Below are 20,084 nucleotides of genomic sequence, written 5' to 3' on the forward strand. Positions count from 1 at the left end.
CTTCTTTATATTTCAATCAAAATGTGAAGGTGGTGGTGTTCAAAAAAATGCAAAAACTCGCTATTGCCAAACTTCTCTCCAAAACTTCAACAGCCTCTGCAAAGGAGGTGGCGGTGGGTCATCGGTTGAGTCGGATGATGGGTTCCCTTCATGGTAACAACAACATTCAAGGCTTGGTGATGGGTAGCAATAATATGGTGTCCTCGCATCATCAAAGAAGAATGATTTCCACGAGTAATACCACTCATCACGAGAGAAACAACATGATGATGAAATTGGCCGAAGGAGCAGAAGAATCTGAACAGGAACAACGAAATGTCTTGATTTTTGATGACGGAAATTTTAGAAAGCCTGCTTGGGAGAAGAATATGAACATTAGTGATTTAACGGCTGACCAAGACCGAATTGAACACGAACTGGCCGTCAGCTCTGGTTTGTACGGAGACATGGCTGCACAACTGGAGCGTGATAATAGGAACAATATTCAAAAAAAGTTTGAGCAATTCATCATGAATATGAGTCCTCGGGATGAAGACGTGAAACTACTGTTACAACAAAAGGAGCTAGAAACTCGTTCAATGGATATAGCAAAGGAGCGATATAGAAAAGACCTCCGATCTGCAAACAAAAGAAATCAAGGATCCAGTCTTCCTCCTGCAAAGAAAATTATGCTCGAATGGTATGAACCGCTAACAAAACTCATCAAAGAAAAACAAGACGAAGTCAATTTCTCCTCCTTCTCAAAGAAAAAACCCGCTCCTGCCAAAGATGAAGAGTCATCAGCACAAAATCAACACAATTTTGCCATCCCTCTGTGTCTAACTTCAGTATCTGCTGAAAAACTTGCCATCATTTCTCTCCATGAAGTATTGTCATCATGCCTAAGAGAACGTTCCGGTCCAGCAGTCTCTTCCCTTGCTTGCCAAATTGGTGAAGCAATTCAAGCTGAAATCAACGTTGATAAGTTAAAAAGAACGAACTACTTCAAACTCATTACCAAGAATCAATTGATTTACCATAATATCAACAGACTCTCCAAATTGAAACTCAATGAATATGTAGCCTTGACAAAAGAACAACTCATTCAACTAGGAACTTTTTTAATTCAATTAGTAGTTAATGTTGCAAAGGTTCCACTTGTGGATTCTCCCTCCGAAACAGTACCCGCCTTTATTCACAGAAATTTATCAAAACAGGGTAGACTGATTGGAATTGTCGAAGCAGACGAAAATTTAATCCAACTCATTGGTAGAGAACACGTCACACAAGAAATACTTCATCCAAATCACTTACCAATGTTGATACCACCAAACCCTTGGATAAATTCTACCACTGGAGGTTACATTGCTCTGAAGTCATTAATTATGCGAACGAGAGGCTCTCATTTACAAGCTTACATTCTCAAGATCGCAGACATGACCGAGCTATTAGCAGGTTTAAATACGTTGAATGAAACAAGGTGGAAAATCAATCATAAAGTATACGAAACAGTTTTGAAGGTTTGGAATTCAGGAGGAGGACTCGGAGAATTACCATCTCGATTTGATGACGCACTTCCAGAAGAACCAGAAACTGACGACCCAGAAATTAAGAAAAAGTGGAAACGTACTGTCGCCAAGATCAAAACTCATAACAGAAATTTGCACTCTCTAAGATGTGACATGTTGTTGAAGCTCAAGGTTGCAGAAGATTTTAAAGAAAATTCCTTTTACTTCCCTCATAATGTTGATTTTAGAGGTAGAGCTTACCCAATCCCACCTCATTTGAATCATTTAGGTGCTGATATTAATAGAGGTTTATTAACATTTGATAAGGGAATGAGAATTGGTAGACGAGGCATTTTCTGGCTTAAAATTCATTTAGCCAACCTATACGGCAAAGACAAGCTCTCATTCGATGAGAGAGTGCAATTCATTGAGCAAAACTTGAATGAAATCATTGATTCAGCCGATCAACCACTTGATGGAAACAGATGGTGGCTTCAATCAGAAAATCCTTGGCAAACTCTTGCCGCATGCGTAGAACTGGCCGAATGTTTGCGCTCAGAAAATCCAGAAGAATTTATTTCTCATCTTCCAATTCAAATGGACGGATCTTGCAATGGTCTGCAACACTATGCTGCCTTAGGTAGAGACAATTTGGGTGCCTTGCACGTAAACTTGCTGCCAACTTCCAAACCCATGGACGTGTATGTCGGTGTGCTGGAAGTAGTCAAGAAGCATATCGAAAGAGACATGAAGGCTGGAAACAAATTGGCCAAATTATTACACGGTAATGTTTATAGATCCACAATCAAGCAAACTGTGATGACAAGCGTTTATGGTGTCACATTCGTAGGTGCTAGAGAACAGATTCAAAAACGTCTCAAAGAAAAGAAGGAGGTTCCAGAGGATGATGTGTTCGCATGTGCCTCTTATTTGGCATCGATCACCCTCAAATCATTAGGAGAGGTGTTCAGTAGTGCTCAAAACATTATGGAATGGCTCAACGATTGTGCCTTACTGATTTCTTCATCTGATAATCCAGTAACATGGACGACTCCTCTCGGGTTGCCAGTAATACAGCCTTACAGATCAAAACGAACAAAGGTTGTAAAGACAGTGATGCAGTGTGTGACCATTTCAGACTCATCTGACAAGCTACCTGTTAGCAGAACACGTCAAAAGTCAGCCTTCCCACCTAACTTTGTTCACTCCCTTGATTCTTCTCACATGTTCATGACAGCTAGTGCTTGTAAAAAAGAAGGTATTGAGTTCGCTTCCGTTCACGACTCATTCTGGTGTAATGCTGGAAATGTTGATCGAATGAACCGAATTATCAGAGAGCAGTTCATCAATTTACATTCTCAACCACTTTTGGAAGAACTCTTGGCTACTTTTACTCGTCTTTATCCAAACATTCAATTCCCACCTTTACCAAAGAAAGGTTCTCTTGATTTGAGTCGTGTTCTTGACGCCCCTTATTTCTTTGACTAACTCCAAAAGTGATTTCTTTTAGAATTTTGTCTTTCCCTTGTTGTTGAACCATGAAAGCTTGTAGAATGCAAAATATGGTGCAATATGATCGATGCAACAACTATCATATATGGAAACATTAAAGGCCTTATTTGTTTCCGCTTATATTAATAAACTGCATCTGGATGCCAAGTTCAGTGAAACCCAAAAAAATCCAAACACTGTTCTTTCTTGTCGTCAAGGGACAATAATAATAACCCGAGTCGGCTGACAATTGACATCGCTCTGCTTCCTTCTTTAAACACTAATAACAAGCTTCTCATTGACGACCTCGTTGAATCTCACCATCATCATCATCATTGATATAATTGCCTGATTGAACAAAATGCACAGGTTCTCCTCTTCCACCAACAACGACAACCATTCAGACAAGCAGTTGAATCTCTCTCAACCATCACCCGCAAGCCTTCAAGAACTGGAGGACATTGGTGTGATGAGTCAATACAAAGTCTACATCAACAACAACAGCATTGGTGAGGAAGTTGATATTGCTCAACAACACACCAACAAACACCATCATGACACCTCAACAACAAGTAATGAAATGGCATCCTCCAATTGTTTTCATCAAACAAATCATCATCATTGCCTTTCTTCCAACCATCCCACACCATCCACAACCACAACACCATCCAATGCATTGTCGTCTTTAGAAAACAATGATGGAGTTTCTCAGTCAAAGAGAAAAACTCTCAGACTGTTTCGTAGAAGTACCAACAATAACAATCAATCGGTCATGTCTTCGCTGTTTACAATTGATGCACCGAATGACGAAAATGAAGATTTTGAGTCCAAAACTCATTCCAGCCTCTCTAAAAAAGGAAACTTTAATTCCATACGAGTGAAAACAGTTTCTATTCTTTCTTTAATGTTTTTTCTCACCGTTTTATTATGTTTTGCAATTCTAATTGTTGCATTTCACATCTCTTTTTCAAAGATTGAATATCAAACCATTTTACAAAGCAGTTTACGAGTTCTAAGAAGCATGACCGATAACTTTTATGCCTTGGAAAACAAAATTCTTGATTATGCGCCATGGATTGATACAGCCAACTTATTTATCTATAATGGAGATCCTAATCGTGTGAAAGCCTATTTTGATGAAAACTTTTTCTGTGCACATTTGGCACAAGTGAAATTATCTTTTGTGTCTTTATATTATTTAAATGGAACAATATTGAAATCATTGGCATGTTACAATGCAACATTGGAAGAGAACCTTCCAGTAGAAATGGAACAATTACATCCAGAACATTACTTTATCAAAGACATGACCATTTCCACCACACGAAGGGCTGCCTATCTATTACCTTCAGCAACCAATGTGAATCATCCTGAGGAGTTTGCCATGATGGTTGCAGTCCCTGTCACGACGACTGATGCTGATACCACCACTTATGGAGTCATGGTCTTTGGAAGATATCAATCCAATTCAATTATTCAAGACTTGACTGCCAAAACTCAAGTCTGTATTTCTTTTTATAATCTAAATTCAACGATAGGACTTGAAATTGTTCAATCCATGAAAGGTCAAAGTGGTCTCTCTTCTCAGATTGCAAATTACAATGCACTCACTATTGATGCAGATAACAGCTCTTGGTTGTTGCGAGGTTTTTTCCATGTTGGAGCTTTTGATTCGTCTTCGAGTTTATTGTCCTTGAATAGACATTGCGACCACAGCGGAAGTGGAACGATTGAAGGAGTTTTAGAGTCAGATTCCAATTATGGAGAACGAATTTCAACACTACAAATTTTGAAAGATGTCCATCGAGAAAATACTGTCCTTATAAGATGTGACATTTCTAGAAGTCTCTATACGAATGGTATCAATTCATTTCTAATAACTTGGGCAGTCATGACAGCCATGCTCATTCTTCTCTCAGCTTCTGTGGTCATTTTTGTGGAACTAGTTGTGTTGAGAAGAACCATTCGTCTCACGAATGGCGTTATTCAAATTACCAATGAATGGAATAATGATAGTAATTCGATCACCAAGGGCGGTAAATTACCAAAATTTGGAAAAGATGAAATTGGTAAATTGGGAATGCGAGTCAATTACATGTTATCTGTTTTGGAAAAGTCATTCACTCAACTTCAAAAAGAACATGCATTGGCACAAAGCTTACTTGATCGAACTTCACTCGAAGAGCAAAAGTATAGAAATGTCATGAATGGTCTCACTGATTTTGTCATTACTGTGGATTCCACTTCAGGAAGAATTATCAATTTTAATGCATCTTTTGAAAACAAAATTATGGGGAAAATCAAAGATGAAAACTCTGAGAAGAATGTTCAAAACAAAATGATTCACGAGTATTTTGAAGGAATGACCTTGGAGTCTGTTCTTCAAAAATTGGAAGAATTATCAGTCGAAAGTGGTGTGAAAATTTGGGAAGTTTCAATCCTTAATAGGTTCAGAACAGGTGTTCCTGTGAATGTGACATGTAGTAAGGTCAAGATTGTCATTCAAGAAGGAGATATTATCGATGCCTATGTCATGATGGCAAGAAACATGTCGGATCAACAAGAATTGAAAAAAACAATTCTCTCGCAGCAACAACAATTTTCTGAGCAACAACAACACTTTGAATTTGAATATTACTGGAAGAATCCAGACATGCGCAACAAGTTGAGAATTTTCTGTATGAATGAAAAGTCGTATGAGAATTTCAAATTCCTCGAAGAAGTGGAATCTTACAAAAAGATGAAACGAACACAACACCGAGCCAACAAACAGCAAGAAATTATTTCACAATTTCTCACTAAGGAAAGCAAATATGAATTGAATATTTCACAAGAAGAAACTTTCAATCTTGTCAACAGAATTAAGAATGGATATGGACAAGTCGATCTCTTTGATCGTTTGGCCGTTGTAGTGAGAAATATGTTATATCGAGACACTTTCCAGAGATTCTTGATGGATGTCGCCAAAGATAACGACATGAATACTTCGTCTTCTTTGGATGTGGATGAATCAACTGACTCGAGCAGTTTGTCTCTCAATAATAATGACTATTAGTTGTGATGAAGTTTCAAAGACTGATCACTAGTGATCAATAAGAACGAACTAATTGTTTTCAAGTACCGACATCAAAGAACAACCGTGAGATATATGCTATTCTCTTCACACACATTCCTTCCTTAATTAGAAACCTTTGACCAATGGAATATCATCATCAACTCCCTCATGTCAATGAGAAATCTAATAGGAAGAACAAAATAAATATTTTTTTTAAAAAAATGTTCAGCGTGTTGGCCGCCTTGATGCTGATATGTGCTGGTTTGATTTATTTCAACCAAACACGGACCGATAATAGAGAGAAGGTGGACTCACAAGCCTTTACTCGGTTTCAGTACATTTATTTGGGAGTGTATTTGTGTATGACTTTTAGTGATTGGTTACAGGGTAGGTGTTGGTGTATAATTTGTGTGTTGGAGGCTGCTGATGATTCATGGTCTAATTCCGATGAAATCTCGCCCCTTTGTTTTGACCTGATCTTTGATATAAAGGAGCCTATGTTTATGTATTGTATGAATCGTATGGCTACCACATTGATATGATCTCCAAGTTGTTTATTGTGGGCTTTTTGAGTAGCATGCTTTTCGGAACTATCATTGGAGCTCTTTCAGACAAATTGTACGTACAATAGCGTAAAATCCTATTTAATGAGATCTATTGTGCTAATGATGAACTGAAACAGAGGCCGAAAGAATGTTTGTCTAGCCTTTGTGGTACTGTATATAATTTCTTGCATCACTAAGCACTCATCAAACTTAACTGTTCTCTTAATTGGACGGCTAACTGGAGGAATAGCCACATCCATTCTCTACTCTTCCTTTGAATCCTGGATGGTTTATGAGCATTTCAATAGATACAACTTTTCAAGTTCTTGGATCGGTGATACTTTTTACAAGCAAACATTCTCGAACGGAATAATTGCCATTGTTGCAGGTTTTGTTTCTAACCTGTTGTATAACCTTTTCAACAAATCTGCTGTGGCTCCGTTTGATGCTGCAATTTTATGTTTAGTTATTGGAGGAGGACTTATTCTGTATTATTGGGAAGAAAACTATGGAGACAGAACTGGAGATTATGCAAAGAATTTTTCAGAAGGGTTTAAGGTCATTCGTTCAGATCTCAGAGTATTGTGTGTTGCAATTTCACAAAGCTTTTTTGAGGCTGCCATGTACATTTTTGTGTTGATGTGGACTCCCACCCTTAATAACTCAGTTAAAGGCCAAGAACTAGAAATTGGTTATATTTTTGCTGCGTTCATGCTTGCAGTAATGATTGGAAGTTTGGTGTTTAGAGCACTTCTTGTCAATTCGGATGAAGTGGAGAAGAAGGACGATTCGAATTTCGTTTTCGGAGCTTGGAGAAGTCCAGAGTACATTTTACTGTTTGTCTTTGGTCTTGCATTAGTTTCTTTGATCGTTCCAATAGTCTCTTCTTCATTCTATCTCATCCTCTTTGGATTTTTGATGTTTGAATTTTGTGTTGGCATATTTTGGCCTGCAATCTCAACTGTGAAGAGTGTTTACATTCCAGAGGATGTCAGATCTACAGTCATGAATTATATTAGAATTCCAACTAATTTCCTTGTTGTCCTATCCCTATACTTTGTTGATAACATTCCACAATTCCCTGTTTGTTGTTTGTTGTTGACGGTTGCACTTGTTAGTCAGTATTGGCTTTTGCAACACCAAGTTAAATCTCAAAATACTTCAACCTCTCTAGCCCTGTGATTTTTTGGTATGCATGCCTAACATCGGGCATACAAATTTATAAATTGTATCAGTTTATCCATTTCTAGATTTAATGTTCAAAAATTTCGTCGCATGAATTCAGTGAATAATTCTACACAATTATTCAGGCTTTTCTACCATATATTTCATATTCAGGGCTACCTTACATTTTACACACTTGAAAGGTCATTTGTTTTCATCTGGAGATTGTTTCGAATTTCGTATCATGGAAAGTTCTAATTTTTTCAGAGAATGCAATTTCGACAATTCTTCCAACATATTTCTGTCTTGCGCAGAAGGAACTTTCAACCAAATTGGAAGTCGCTCCTTTAATCGATCACCGAGTGATTTTTGAGCTTCTTCCTTAGTCACACCAATTAATGACAAATATTCTTCCTCTGAAATGTTTCGTTTCAGCTTTCTCAATTTTAAATTGTAGGAAATTGCTGAACCAATAAGAGAAGCACATAGAGCCACACATCCAGCACTCAATCCTCCAATCAAAGACCTCACCAAATGATACGGTACGGCTAATGCTGCATTTGACATCATTCCACCCATCATCAATTTTTTCAAAAAACTTGTCGTGGTGTACATTCCACATGCAGTAACAAAGTGTGCCATATATCGTTCAGGAACAATTTGTTTCAAAGTTAAATATTCTTCAATACAAAAATACACGTAACATGAAAGTCCAACATTTCCAGCAAAAGCAACGGTGGTTTTAAAAATTGAAGGAACCATTTGAATCTCATTAGCAGCAGATTCCGAAAATGTAGAAGAGAAGGCAGAAGAGTCCGTTCCAACATTGCCAGTAATATTATTCTTTCCTTTGACTGGTTTCATTCCGACTCTCCATAGTTTGAAAAACTTGGAATGATCCAAAGCACCTCGTTTTCTCATCACTCCCAAAACCATGCCCATACATGCTCCTACTCCAGCTCCGACCAAAGTCTTTTTAATTACTTGTCGAGACCATTCCTTCCCACTAAATGAATTTGTTGGTGATGATGATGATTTGAGAGTGGATGGTATCAATGCTGCTGTTGAAGATGATGATTCCGACGAGGATTGCATTTTTCTTTTCAGTTTTTGCCGAGTATTGCAAAGAGATCCGAAGTGTAACACTACAAAATAATTTCTAGAATAAACGTTGAAATCAGGAAGATGAACGATTTTCATTAAAGCCACTCCCGGACAAAACCAAACTGAATACTTTTCAAGTGGGCATGGATCCAAATTCTGTTTATTGACTTCAGAACAGGTGTGGAGATGATAGGATTGGACGCTATTGTTGTTAATAATATGGAATAATAAAGAAGAATAAGAGAACACCTCAGTAATTTATTTAATTAGGTGAAGTTAATTGATGAATGCCTCAATACGTTCTCTCTTAATTCTTTAGAGAATCGTGGTCAGTCGTCGGTACCGATGATTAACCACAATTTTCTAAAGAATTAAGAAAGAGATTTCCTCCACAACGCTACATTCAGAAGCTGTAAACTCTGGCTTCACCGCTATTTTTTTGAATGATAAATTGTAAAGTGAAAGTCGCGTAGATTTCAGTATTCAACAATCCCAACAGTTATCATAGTGGCTTTGTATAACAATGAATTGATTAGTAGCGTAGTTAATTTCGTTCCGAAAAACATGTAAAAGCCGGCCAAGACTTTGTCGAGAGATTCAATTTTCTGATGTACCTCCAGCTTCAACCAGTTGAAACAAAACGTCCCATAATTTTTAGCCATTTTTTCTCACATCCAACACCGAATTTCTACTCCCTTTGGTTCCTCTCTCTAAAAACATCTTTCTCGGCCAATTGGCTTTGATCGAGTGTAGTATCTGTTCTTTTCAGTGTAATAGCTGAAAGCGTTCTACGGAACGCATGACTATTACCTCAATTTTTTGTCGGGTCTGGAGGTGTGCCTCCCAGGGAAACCTGGTTGAGAGCACCCTCTGGAACGCTTCTGCCAGGCATTGCACGAACCGCCAGGATAGGAGCACCCTTATCTTCATTCAATAAGAGAAAATGTATTACGGTGAAATAGATTATTATTATTTCTCTTTGAAGACGAAGGAGCTTCCTTAATGTTTGTTGGGCTATATTTCTCTACCACAATCCAATATTAGCCAAATTAGACGCACCACCATTGATGCTTCCTTTAAACCACAAGTAAAAAGCTTATTGCAAAATTCTTTTATTCAAAGCTCTAATAAGCAACAGAAAGCGAAACCTTGCTCATGAAGGAAGAAAGTTGTGACAGAAATGAAGACGTTGGTGATGTCGTGGTGCTTGCAGGATTTGGTTCTGAAACTTCTCTCTTGACTTCCAGCTTGGGAGAGCAGCTTGTGTTATCAAGTTGTTCCGTGTGTTTGCTCTTGTTCGACTTTCGACTCTTCTTTTCATCACCAACACACTTTTCACTCACCATTTCGCCATTATGAACATCAGGCATCAATTGGTTTTCTTTTTGGTGATGAGATGACAAGTTCTCAATATTTTGCTTTCTCTTCTCGAGAGCTGGCAAGACAATAAATTCATCCTTGTATTGCTCAAACTCTGGAGGTTGGAAATGAAGAGAGAAGTTGATCATGTAGAGAAAATCAATCTCTAGTCTATTCATCTCCTCCTTCTCAATGCCACCAATTTTGGCGTAATACTCATTGTTATAGAACTTGTCTTCAAAGAATTTGGCAGCGACCATAATGCTAGTTATGAGTAAGCGATGAATTGAAAGGCTGCTAATCACAAAGTTTGGATTGGATTGAACCAATCGATCCATATAAACCAAACTCAAAATATAACATTCGGCAGAACAGAAAGCAAACCTGACAATTCTATCCAAATATTTGGAGAGAGAAATATTGGGAGGTTGATGGGTATGGAAGCGAGTCTTTTGTTGAGCTTCTGCAGGAATGGTATCGCCTTGAGAGGAAATTTCATGAATGACCGATGAAAAAGCTTCGACAAATTCGCCTTCCTCTAAACCAAAGTATTGGGAATATTTGGATGGGATGATGGTTTGTTGTTGGGTGGAGGGAGAGGTTGTTGATGGGATGATGGTTTCAATTGTTTCAACGGATGAAGATGGTTGAGAAGAGGTGGTTGAAGCAGCAAGTAATTCCTTGATATTGTTATGGACATTGTTATCCTTGTTCTTACTTCCACGACGTTGTCTAACAGCGGGCGATGATTCTGAATCACCATCATTGTTAGAGTATCTTCTTCTACGAGAGTTTTTGGATTGTTTGGTGTTGTTGTGGTGATGGTTGGCCATTATTATGATGATGATGGATTGAATGAGAGAGGCAACAAAACGGAAATTAAATTATGGGGATACAAAGATTGTACGAATAAATAATCAAGAACGAAGGGAAAGAGGCAAGAAGGGAATAGATACTGTGATCTCGTTGTTCAAGATGGAAGACAATAAGCTTCTCCCGGTACGATACCAAAAAAGCAAAGGAGTGAGAGAACCAAAAGCCAGCCACAAGCACGCACAACACAGAGGGCGGGCAAGAAAGTTTTTTTGCGATGGCAAGAAACTCGAAAACGTTTGTTCCCTTTCGCTAAATTTTGAGCGAGGTGACCGGATCGAACTTGAATTGACGTGTCAATGCAAAAAACCACAAGAGGACACGTCGCAGCAGATTCGGGACGGATACGGCAAGAGAATACAAGACTCGACTTGTTTTTGAGGATGATACAGAAGGGACTGTGCTTTGAAAGAACAATAACCTTCTCATACATTTGTATGAGAGATTCGTTTGGTACATACATCTTTGACAACCTTTGATTGGAGAAAGATACAAATGCACTTGACAGCGCAATTCTTAGATGACAAGCTTGGTTCATCTTCAGACTGTGATCACAAAAAAAAGGACTGTTGACAAGAGATTTAAATAGCAATGCTTTGTTCTAATCTTGATGAGTTTCAAATAGTACTCTTGAATATCGTTGAATACTCAAGTAAATACAGCATAATACAATTTACAGTTTTCTCAGAGGTGTGAGATTATAGTCTCATATTAAAAAGATCCCATCAACGAAGAGCTCGAAGGTCCTTCATCTTAATTCTCTCACTTTATTAAGCTTTCAAAATACGCCCTAAAATGACTACCTTCATCAACAAATACGGATGAGTGATCCTTCTTTGTTTCAGAGAGAAGAGCTAAGTTCAACCACCTCCAACCGACAAACACAATTCTCCTCTCTCCAAAGAAAACAAACCACTCTCAAGAGAGCTGATTTGCTGTTCCGTATCCCAATAAATTGTTCCTCCTCCTCATCGCGATCCCATTTCTTCTTCTTTCGTTCTGATTCTTTTTCAAAACTCAAACACAGTTGTACTTAATATAACATAAAACATGGGAAGCTCTTGTTCATCTAGTAAGGCAGCACATGTCGAAAGCAATAGTGTTCCTGAGACGCCACGGGACCAACAAAACAATATCAACAACAACAACAATACGGAAGGGGCTTCATCCGAGCAGGTGGAAGCAAAACAGGACAATTTACAAACGAATTCTAATGCAGCTACCGATACTCAAAACAATCAGACCACAGTATCGGCAATAGAGGCAAAAGAGCAACTCGAGGATGTTATCGAGGAGCTCGGTTTGCAGCATCAAGAGACAACTGCAAACAATAATCAAACAAAAGAACCCGAAGATGAGGAATTAAATCAACTTATTGAGGAAGAGATGAAAAAGATGGAACATGATCATCTTTTGAAAGAGCAAGCAGAAAAACAGGAGAAAGTGTTAGATGATATCGAGAAAGATTTTGGAACCCTGCCGAACAAGGAAGACATCGAACAGGATAGGGATGTTGTTGAAGGAGAGTTAAAAACAGAGGAATCCGTGTAATGTCACAATGCAATAGAATTGTAAATAAATACGAACTAAACCCCAAATAAATAATACATACGCTCTGACTGTACAAGTTTATTATTTGAGGTAGGCCTCCTTAACAAAATCGAACGAGTCATGCTCTTGTTTGTTAGTGTTGGTACTAGGCTCGGATATGAATCCAAAACTACTGGGTGACATGTGTTGTGGTGATGTTTGAGGTAATATTGGAGGAGGCATGGTCTTGGTTAATGGTGATGTGTGCCCGAAAGGAGGTTTTGTGGCAAGTATAGGTTGCACGACTTGTGGAACAACTGGTTGGGTAGTATAGACAACTTGATATGGTACACCATATGCATATGTTGGTGGAACGGTCTGTGCATATGGATAGGTGGTTGCAAATATTGGTGGAGGAACAGTAGCTGATTGTTGTTGATTTGAAGTCTTGCTCGTTGTCTGGTTTAGAGTAGCTGGAGGTGCCGAGCTCAGTAAAAAGTCAAGATCGAGAGGAGATGATGGTGTAGTTGTGCTGGTAGACTTGTTGTTGCTGTTGGAAACAGAAGGTGATACACTCTTTTTTGATGGTTGTTGTCTACTTGTTGATGTGCTTGTAGTTTTAGCAGGTTCTGAAGGTTGTCCAGAAGAAATGTCAAACCCTCCAAAGATATCGTCCGAATTATCGGCTACTGCTGTTGTAATTCCTAAAAGGCTGTCGGCATCTGATGTTGATGGATCGGAAACAAAAGAAACAGGCTTTCTCTGTGACTTAGATCCATTTGATACAGACATTTCTTGAAAACCTTCAATCAAAGCAGGTCCATAGTTTGACTCGTCGTCATCATTGTCATTGAAGTTCAATAATTTGGCGACTTTTTCGGCTTGTTGTCTAATTGTTTCTTGGACTGCTTCGGATTGTTTCAGAATATTTTCACAATTTTCAGAAAAGTATTCAATTACAGTTTTGTTTCCAGTTTTGAGAAGTGCTTCAATACCGTGAAGAGCTTTCAATCTAGTAACCCATTCGTGATCATCCAACTTTGCATCCAACAATTTCACCACTTGCGAAATATCCAAAGTGCTGCACTTTTGAGCAAAGTCTGAGCTTTCTTTTCTGCTAGGAGCAGCTCTTTTTACTCCTCCGTGGCTGGTAAATTCATTTACAATCTTTGATTCATACTCTCCGGATGTATCAGCTTTTTGAGTAGACGAAGTGGTTTGTGTTTCATTCAACCACTTGCCTCTTCCTGAGATAGAGCTTCCAGATCCTAGCCCAGAAGAACCTCCTGGAGGAAGAACTACTCCCGTGTAAGTACCGTGTCCACCATCACGATCATATTCAGAGCTAGAAATAAGCCCTGGAAAGTCTGAGCTGTTCAAACCGTGAGTTTCTTTGGTACCTTTTCCAAACGAAGGAATATAAGTGGTAAGGTTTGACAAGTTTGATAAGAAGCCTCCTTGTTGTGATTGAGATTGTTTTTGTTGTGCGTAAGGGCTGGCAATACCGGTATATGAACCAATTCTGTTTTGTGTATCAGTTCGAGATCCAGCTCCTGTTGGACCAAATCCAGTCATGCTGTTTGGGCCAAATCCACCTCCATAGGCTGGCTTATGTTCCGTGTCGGTAGCTGTGGTGTAATCATTGTCGGTACTTCCAATTCCTCCTCCGAATACTCCATTACCAATTGGTTTCATTGTTCCAATGTGACTATTATATTGTGGATCATAGTTGCCGTTAGATTCAACTGCTACTTTCACTCTTGCACCATTTTCATTTCTTTCAAATATTGCTTCGATAGCTTGTGATGCTGCTGTTCTAATAGCTTGATTGATCGCATCTCCATGCAAAGGATCTTTTTCTCCTCTGAAATCTGTTTTAATTATTATTGAGAACAAATATATAATAACAAATATGGATGATGTAGAAAATAGTTTTGTTCACGAGTTAACATTTTCGTTCGTACAACATTTGTTACATGGTTTGTATTGCATAAACATTTCGGTAATTGGCCATATGTAAGGAGTTATCAAATTCCATGGTATATTATCAAAAACTTACTAGCATATTGTTTAATTTCCTCACTTCTCTTTACGATGATTCTTGCAAATTCAGGATCTCCATATTGTGCTACGCTTTTTATGATGAGAAGAACCTTCTTCTTCACTTGTACGTTTTTATGTGTGAGTCTCTTCATTAGCCAAGTTGCTGTTTCCTCACATGCCTGTGGTGATTTCTTTGTTGTAGAAGCAATATGATGATACATCCATCCAGGAGTAGGTTCATCATTTTCAGAAGTGGCTTTGCTCAAAATTTTCTTCTCCATTCTCTCTCAGTGAGTGTTGTTGTTGTTGAACCTTGTGTGTTCGGATTGTTGCGGTTGTATTCTCCTCTCTCAGAAAACTAGATAAACAAAATTACTATAAATACGGTTGAATATATAATATGTAAATGTGTCGATGGTTCGAATTTCAAACAATCTCTCTTGAATCCTGTTGTTGAAAAAACAATAGTAGGAGCCCAAATCAACAAAAAGCAGTGATCGGGTGATGAGTGGCGATTGTTTGGGATGCAATCGAATCGAATTTTTTTGAATGTTCCTTTCAAAACCTTTTTTCTAGAATTGAGATGACTTGATATGAATTGACCCAGAGGTAGAACACAAACCTCATGACGTCATTGACCTTTGGTGATTCCAATTGATTACACTGTTGTTCTTTGTTGGAATATTCTTTCATGTACAGAAAAACACAGAAAAAAGTTTCCGCCAAAGACAACATTCAAAAAATTGCCATCATCACAACAAGCCTTTTTCTTTTGACGAGTCGCAAGCCCAACTTGAGAAGAAATTGAACAAAATTCGGGCTAAAAAGTGCAATCACGGACTTGGTTTCATCAACAATAATTTTATTAAATATATATATATATATATATATATAATAGTTTCATGACTGATTTTACACCGCTATATATAAACGCAGCAAGAGGCAAAACAAAGTCTCTTCATTTTAAAAGTACTCCATCTGCCGATGCAGATTATGTCGATACATCAACGAGCAGCACCACAGAAGAAATGATATCTCTCCCCGGAGGAAAAGTGGTTTTTGGTTATGCTCAAAACCACAGAAACTTTTCCAAATTGGAAATTCATCCAGACAAAATCTATTGCTTTTTAATCTCCTCTGGGAAGAGTTACATCAAGGTGGATTTTAAACAAAAACTCATCAACAAATTTTGGTACAACTGCAACAAGAGAGCTTTTGGATTTGTTTACAACTCAACAGTTAAAAGCATTCCACCAGAGGATTTTAATAGCGGTGGAGTGAGCTTTCAATTTGACAAATCTTGTAAAGCTAGCATTTTTAAACGGATGACAGATTTAATTAAAATTGAAGCTATAGCTGAAAAAGATAATTTTACAGATGTACAGTGCAATGTGCCGTGGGAAATCTTTGACCCCATAAAATTTGCCGAACAAGCGAAGGAAAAGAAAAATACACCAAAGAAACGATATTTAAAAACCATAACAGACGATGAGGACGATGAGGAAGAAGAACCCCCAAAGGTGCAAATGCATAAGAAAAAACTAAATGATAACCCTAAAGACAGGACTGTTTTGTCACCAGAGGAGGAAGACAGAGATGAAGCTGTTGAACAAACAAAAGTTGTGCAACAAAAGAAAAAGAAAAAACAAGAACTGTCTGACACGGAATTTGCACCTGAAAAAAGTAGCGATGAATCAGACACAGAAATTATTAAGAAAAATTTTACCATAGTGACAAGGTCTCAATCTGCTTCAAAGCCGCGAGAAGACGAAGATCGAGTTTTACTTAAAAAATATAATATTGACATAACGGTTCGAGATATTTCTCGACTAGAGCCAGAGGAATTTCTCAACGACAATATTATTGACTTTTATATTAGGTATGTGTTTGTGAGTATACAATTAATTTGAAAAACTATGAATCCAAAACAGCGATCTGAACAACAAATTTATGGACGAGAAAGCTGAAAGAGTGAAGAACGATTTTTACATTTTCAATACCCATTTTCATCCTCTCTTGAAAAGAGACGTTTCAAGAGCTGCAACTAAAATTGCCAAGAATGTGAAAATCTTTGAGAAGAAACTAGTGTTTATACCCATTTGTGAACAGTAAGTATGAACTCAAAGTTACTTTGTGATATATTTACGTGTGAAATTATTTGATCATTCTTTTAGTGTTCATTGGTCTCTCATTGTTATTTGTAACCCTAATGGCAAACTTGTTAAACCCGATAAAAAAGATCCAAATAAGAAGTTTCCACCTGATGCAAGAATGATCATGTATTGTGACTCTTTAGGAGGGGTCATCCCAACAACCATCACCAAGCGTGTGAGAGATTTCTTAACGAAGCGTTATGCCTTTGAATATCCAGATTCCAATTCTTCCTTTTCAGCTGACAATTTTCCTGCAACAAAAGCGAACCTACCAAAGCAGGACAACCACTGCGATTGTGGAGTTTTTATGATCCATTACATTGAAATGATGATTCGACACGAAATTGATTCTCTTCCAATTGACAATATTGATTTTTTCAGAGCTGAAGATATTCCTGAGAAACGACGTCACATCAAGACCTTAATCGAATATGAAATTCAACAACAAGAACATATGGCTCAACCTCCACATGATCCTTCATTTAACAGCCAATCTGATTCGATACTGATGGCATCTCAGCTCTCTGCGTTGGAAAATATCCACAAAGAACTGCAAGAAAATAACCAAACTGAATCAGAACTGCCAGACGAAGATCTTTTTCGCGATGAGATTCTGAAACGAGATGACGAGAGTGATGAATGATTTATATTTGAACGACCTGTTTTCCCGAGTTTGAAAAACCATGCCCTATGTGAATTTTACTTAGATTTTATTGCTTCAGTCAATTGAGCAAAGCAACTCAAATCGTTGTCGATGTATGTTGAGTATTATTCGATTCACTAACTGCTCCCCCATTTGTACAACTACAACTGGTTGTGTTCGGCGAACGTCTCTTTAGAACTTGCTCAAAATAATAAATTAGCATGCTGAGACCGTACAAGTAGTTCTCGTCAACGCAGGGTTCCTTATTCTCGTGAACGTGTGCAAAATCAATCATTCGCACAATGGCCTTATTGTCATCAAACACCAAAAAGAGAGAACTCGAATAAACCCTGTAGATGAGCTGATGTGTTTTAAAAAGTTCCTCTAAATGCCTCAATTGACTCAACATGCTCGTCATGGATTTGAGTCCAACTTGTTCAGCATTGTCATAGCTAGTATCAAAGAAAAAGTCTTCCAATGCTTTCACTGATTCTTCTCCAGGTTTACAATTTCTTCCCCAATATCTATTGTACACTTTGTATTTACCATCCTTGTGCGTAATGTCAGGATTAGTGTTGATACTTGCAAAATTAGGAGTGGTGTTATAAACCTTCATTCCGCTGAAACTAAAACCTAGTTCTTTCTGATAGATATATTTTTCATCAAACATTTTGATTTTCTCTGGACTTGCATCGTCACCATACACTCTTCTTCCCATTCGAATATCCAATAAACTTGGATTTATAAACGGAGCTGTTAAATCTTCTAAAACGAGAAATTGTTGATCATTTTCTTGAACGGTCTGCACTCCATAGTATTTAGGTAAATAGGGTTCCAAAAGTGGAATTTTTGGAGCTTGAGTTTCATAAAATTTCACTTCATCAAACGCTCTTTTCGACTTGGGGTTGATTGGTTTGTAAATTTTGTCTCTCAAATGACGAACCACTAAATGTTCTTCACCATCTTTTTGTCCATGACCAGCCACTTGATTTTCCGATGGTTTCAAATCTTGAAGTGACAAAAGAGATGCAAACAGAATATTCACAAGTTGAGGATTAATAAAAGATGGTCTCTTTTGTAAGAATTTAAATGGTTTTCCATTGCTATTCGTTGCTTCTGAGGTTGCCGAAGGAATTGCAAGATTTTCGAGATGAGAGTCATTTTTCACAGTGTCCCTCTTTTCACTCATGGATTCACGTCTCCAATTCGATTCTAATGGCGGTTCTTCATGTAATGGTTCACAAATCGATACTCTCTTTTGTACAAGATTCTTTAAAGAAGACGACGACGCCTTGTTGTCCATTGCGTTACAAGTTGATGCATCATCAACAACCTCTTCCGAATTTGTCACTGTGACATTGATTAACGATGGTGATGCCTTATCAACATCACTTGCTCGTTTTTTCACATCCACACTCTCCAATTCTTTCTTGTCTCTTGATCCAATCAAATCAACCTGTTCTTCTTCTTCGTCATCTTTGTTTGAATCTGCTGAAGACAAGGTGTGAAATCTTTTTCCAACACAAGGTGACAAAATTTCTTCTCTATTCCTCACCACACGCATCGAAGAGAGTGAAAGATGTGAATTTATGATCAAATTTGGTTGATATATTCCATCATCATCCTCTTTCTCTGGTTTTTGAATTGTCAACATTCCATGGATTGAAGGAGGAGAAAGAGGCGAATTGTTGAGAGTACTTGTCACAACACTACTCGTTGGTTCCTGTCGTTGTGAGATCGAATGAACATTAATCTCTCCACACGTCATTTCATCACCATTTTCATCATTATATTTAAATATCACATTCTCATCCATCGAGCTATTACTACTACAACCTTCCATCGAACAAGAATCTTGTTGTTGTTGATTCGTCATCACGTGTGGAGTGTTACATCTCGAACTATTTGGAGTGGTACATAACGAAGAAGGAGTGAGAGGAGAAGTTGTCGTATTTCTTCGATTCGAAGAAGTGGTGGTCACTGTAATGCTGACCATATCGGATGATTCTTGTGTGTCATTGAAATTTGTTGTTGTTGTTGTTGTTGTATTCAAGTGATTCATGGCATCTCGAGATGGATTTAATGAATCATTATCTCGAAACACATGATTTGAAGAAAAGGTTTCAATTTGATGATTCATTGAAATTAATTTGTTTTCAAAAGTGTGATGAGAATGACGAGAAGAAAGAGGAGTCATCGATGATGACATCATTATGGGAGTATCCTTGTTCTCATTGAAAGGAAGATGACATGGATGATGCCGACAAGAACTTTGAGTCATCAAGATTTGACAAGTGTTGTCATTGTCATTATGATTGGAATATTCATGAAGAGAAGAAGAAGAAGGATTGTAGGATGTTGTCAGAGAAGAGTTGTCTTTTGTGGTGATGCTGTTGGTGGTGGTGGTGGTGCTGTTATTACTAGTCCTGTTATTGTTGTTGTTGTTGTTGTTGTTGGAAAGAGACATTGGAAAGTCTTTTTTAGGAAAAAATCTTGTGGTTGTTGTGGTTGAATGAGAAGAAATATTATTACTACTCGATCGAGGGAACAAAGAGTGAACGAAGACCACCAGCACAAATAAGTGGTGGATGGGTTGGAGATGGGTTAATATATTTTTTTTAATGACAAATGACATTT

The 20,084-nt window shown here is 37.9% G+C and overlaps 9 protein-coding genes across 9 annotated transcripts; 5 read left to right on the plus strand and 4 right to left on the minus strand.

Moving 5' to 3' along the window:
* Positions 1-47: 47 nt before the first annotated feature.
* FDP41_000995 (uncharacterized protein) lies at positions 48-2,975 on the plus strand (the record flags this gene model as incomplete). The annotated part of the gene is made up of 1 exon (XM_044713963.1): positions 48-2,975. One exon carries the CDS (start codon positions 48-50, stop codon positions 2,973-2,975), a length of 2,928 nt encoding a protein of 975 aa, XP_044564555.1.
* A 364-nt stretch (positions 2,976-3,339) lies between these two features.
* Positions 3,340-6,033, plus strand: FDP41_000996 (uncharacterized protein; the record flags this gene model as incomplete). The annotated part of the gene is made up of 1 exon (XM_044713974.1): positions 3,340-6,033. One exon carries the CDS (start codon positions 3,340-3,342, stop codon positions 6,031-6,033), a length of 2,694 nt encoding a protein of 897 aa, XP_044564556.1.
* A 221-nt stretch (positions 6,034-6,254) lies between these two features.
* Positions 6,255-7,760, plus strand: FDP41_000997 (uncharacterized protein; the record flags this gene model as incomplete). The annotated part of the gene is made up of 3 exons (XM_044713985.1): positions 6,255-6,420; positions 6,525-6,651; positions 6,716-7,760. The coding sequence occupies 3 exons, from the start codon at positions 6,255-6,257 to the stop codon at positions 7,758-7,760; spliced, it is 1,338 nt and encodes a 445-aa protein (XP_044564557.1).
* Positions 7,761-7,946: 186 nt separating this feature from the next.
* Positions 7,947-8,837, minus strand: FDP41_000998 (uncharacterized protein; the record flags this gene model as incomplete). Its single annotated transcript, XM_044713996.1, has 1 exon — positions 7,947-8,837. The coding sequence occupies one exon, from the start codon at positions 8,835-8,837 to the stop codon at positions 7,947-7,949; it is 891 nt and encodes a 296-aa protein (XP_044564558.1).
* A 1,133-nt stretch (positions 8,838-9,970) lies between these two features.
* Positions 9,971-11,038, minus strand: FDP41_000999 (uncharacterized protein; the record flags this gene model as incomplete). Its single annotated transcript, XM_044714007.1, has 1 exon — positions 9,971-11,038. One exon carries the CDS (start codon positions 11,036-11,038, stop codon positions 9,971-9,973), a length of 1,068 nt encoding a protein of 355 aa, XP_044564559.1.
* A 1,090-nt stretch (positions 11,039-12,128) lies between these two features.
* Positions 12,129-12,629, plus strand: FDP41_001000 (uncharacterized protein; the record flags this gene model as incomplete). Its single annotated transcript, XM_044700251.1, has 1 exon — positions 12,129-12,629. The coding sequence occupies one exon, from the start codon at positions 12,129-12,131 to the stop codon at positions 12,627-12,629; it is 501 nt and encodes a 166-aa protein (XP_044564560.1).
* An 81-nt stretch (positions 12,630-12,710) lies between these two features.
* On the minus strand, positions 12,711-14,932 carry FDP41_001001 (uncharacterized protein; the record flags this gene model as incomplete). The annotated part of the gene is made up of 2 exons (XM_044700262.1): positions 12,711-14,479; positions 14,668-14,932. 2 exons carry the CDS (start codon positions 14,930-14,932, stop codon positions 12,711-12,713), a joined length of 2,034 nt encoding a protein of 677 aa, XP_044564561.1.
* Positions 14,933-15,553: 621 nt separating this feature from the next.
* FDP41_001002 (uncharacterized protein) lies at positions 15,554-17,447 on the plus strand (the record flags this gene model as incomplete). Its single annotated transcript, XM_044700273.1, has 3 exons — positions 15,554-16,530; positions 16,583-16,759; positions 16,826-17,447. 3 exons carry the CDS (start codon positions 15,554-15,556, stop codon positions 17,445-17,447), a joined length of 1,776 nt encoding a protein of 591 aa, XP_044564562.1.
* Positions 17,448-17,544: 97 nt separating this feature from the next.
* Positions 17,545-19,914, minus strand: FDP41_001003 (uncharacterized protein; the record flags this gene model as incomplete). The annotated part of the gene is made up of 1 exon (XM_044700284.1): positions 17,545-19,914. One exon carries the CDS (start codon positions 19,912-19,914, stop codon positions 17,545-17,547), a length of 2,370 nt encoding a protein of 789 aa, XP_044564563.1.
* Between the last annotated feature and the right edge of the window lie 170 nt (positions 19,915-20,084).

This window comes from Naegleria fowleri, assembly GCF_008403515.1.
Source record: "Naegleria fowleri strain ATCC 30894 chromosome Unknown tig22, whole genome shotgun sequence".
Classification (NCBI taxonomy): domain Eukaryota; phylum Heterolobosea; class Eutetramitea; order Acrasida; family Naegleriidae; genus Naegleria; species Naegleria fowleri.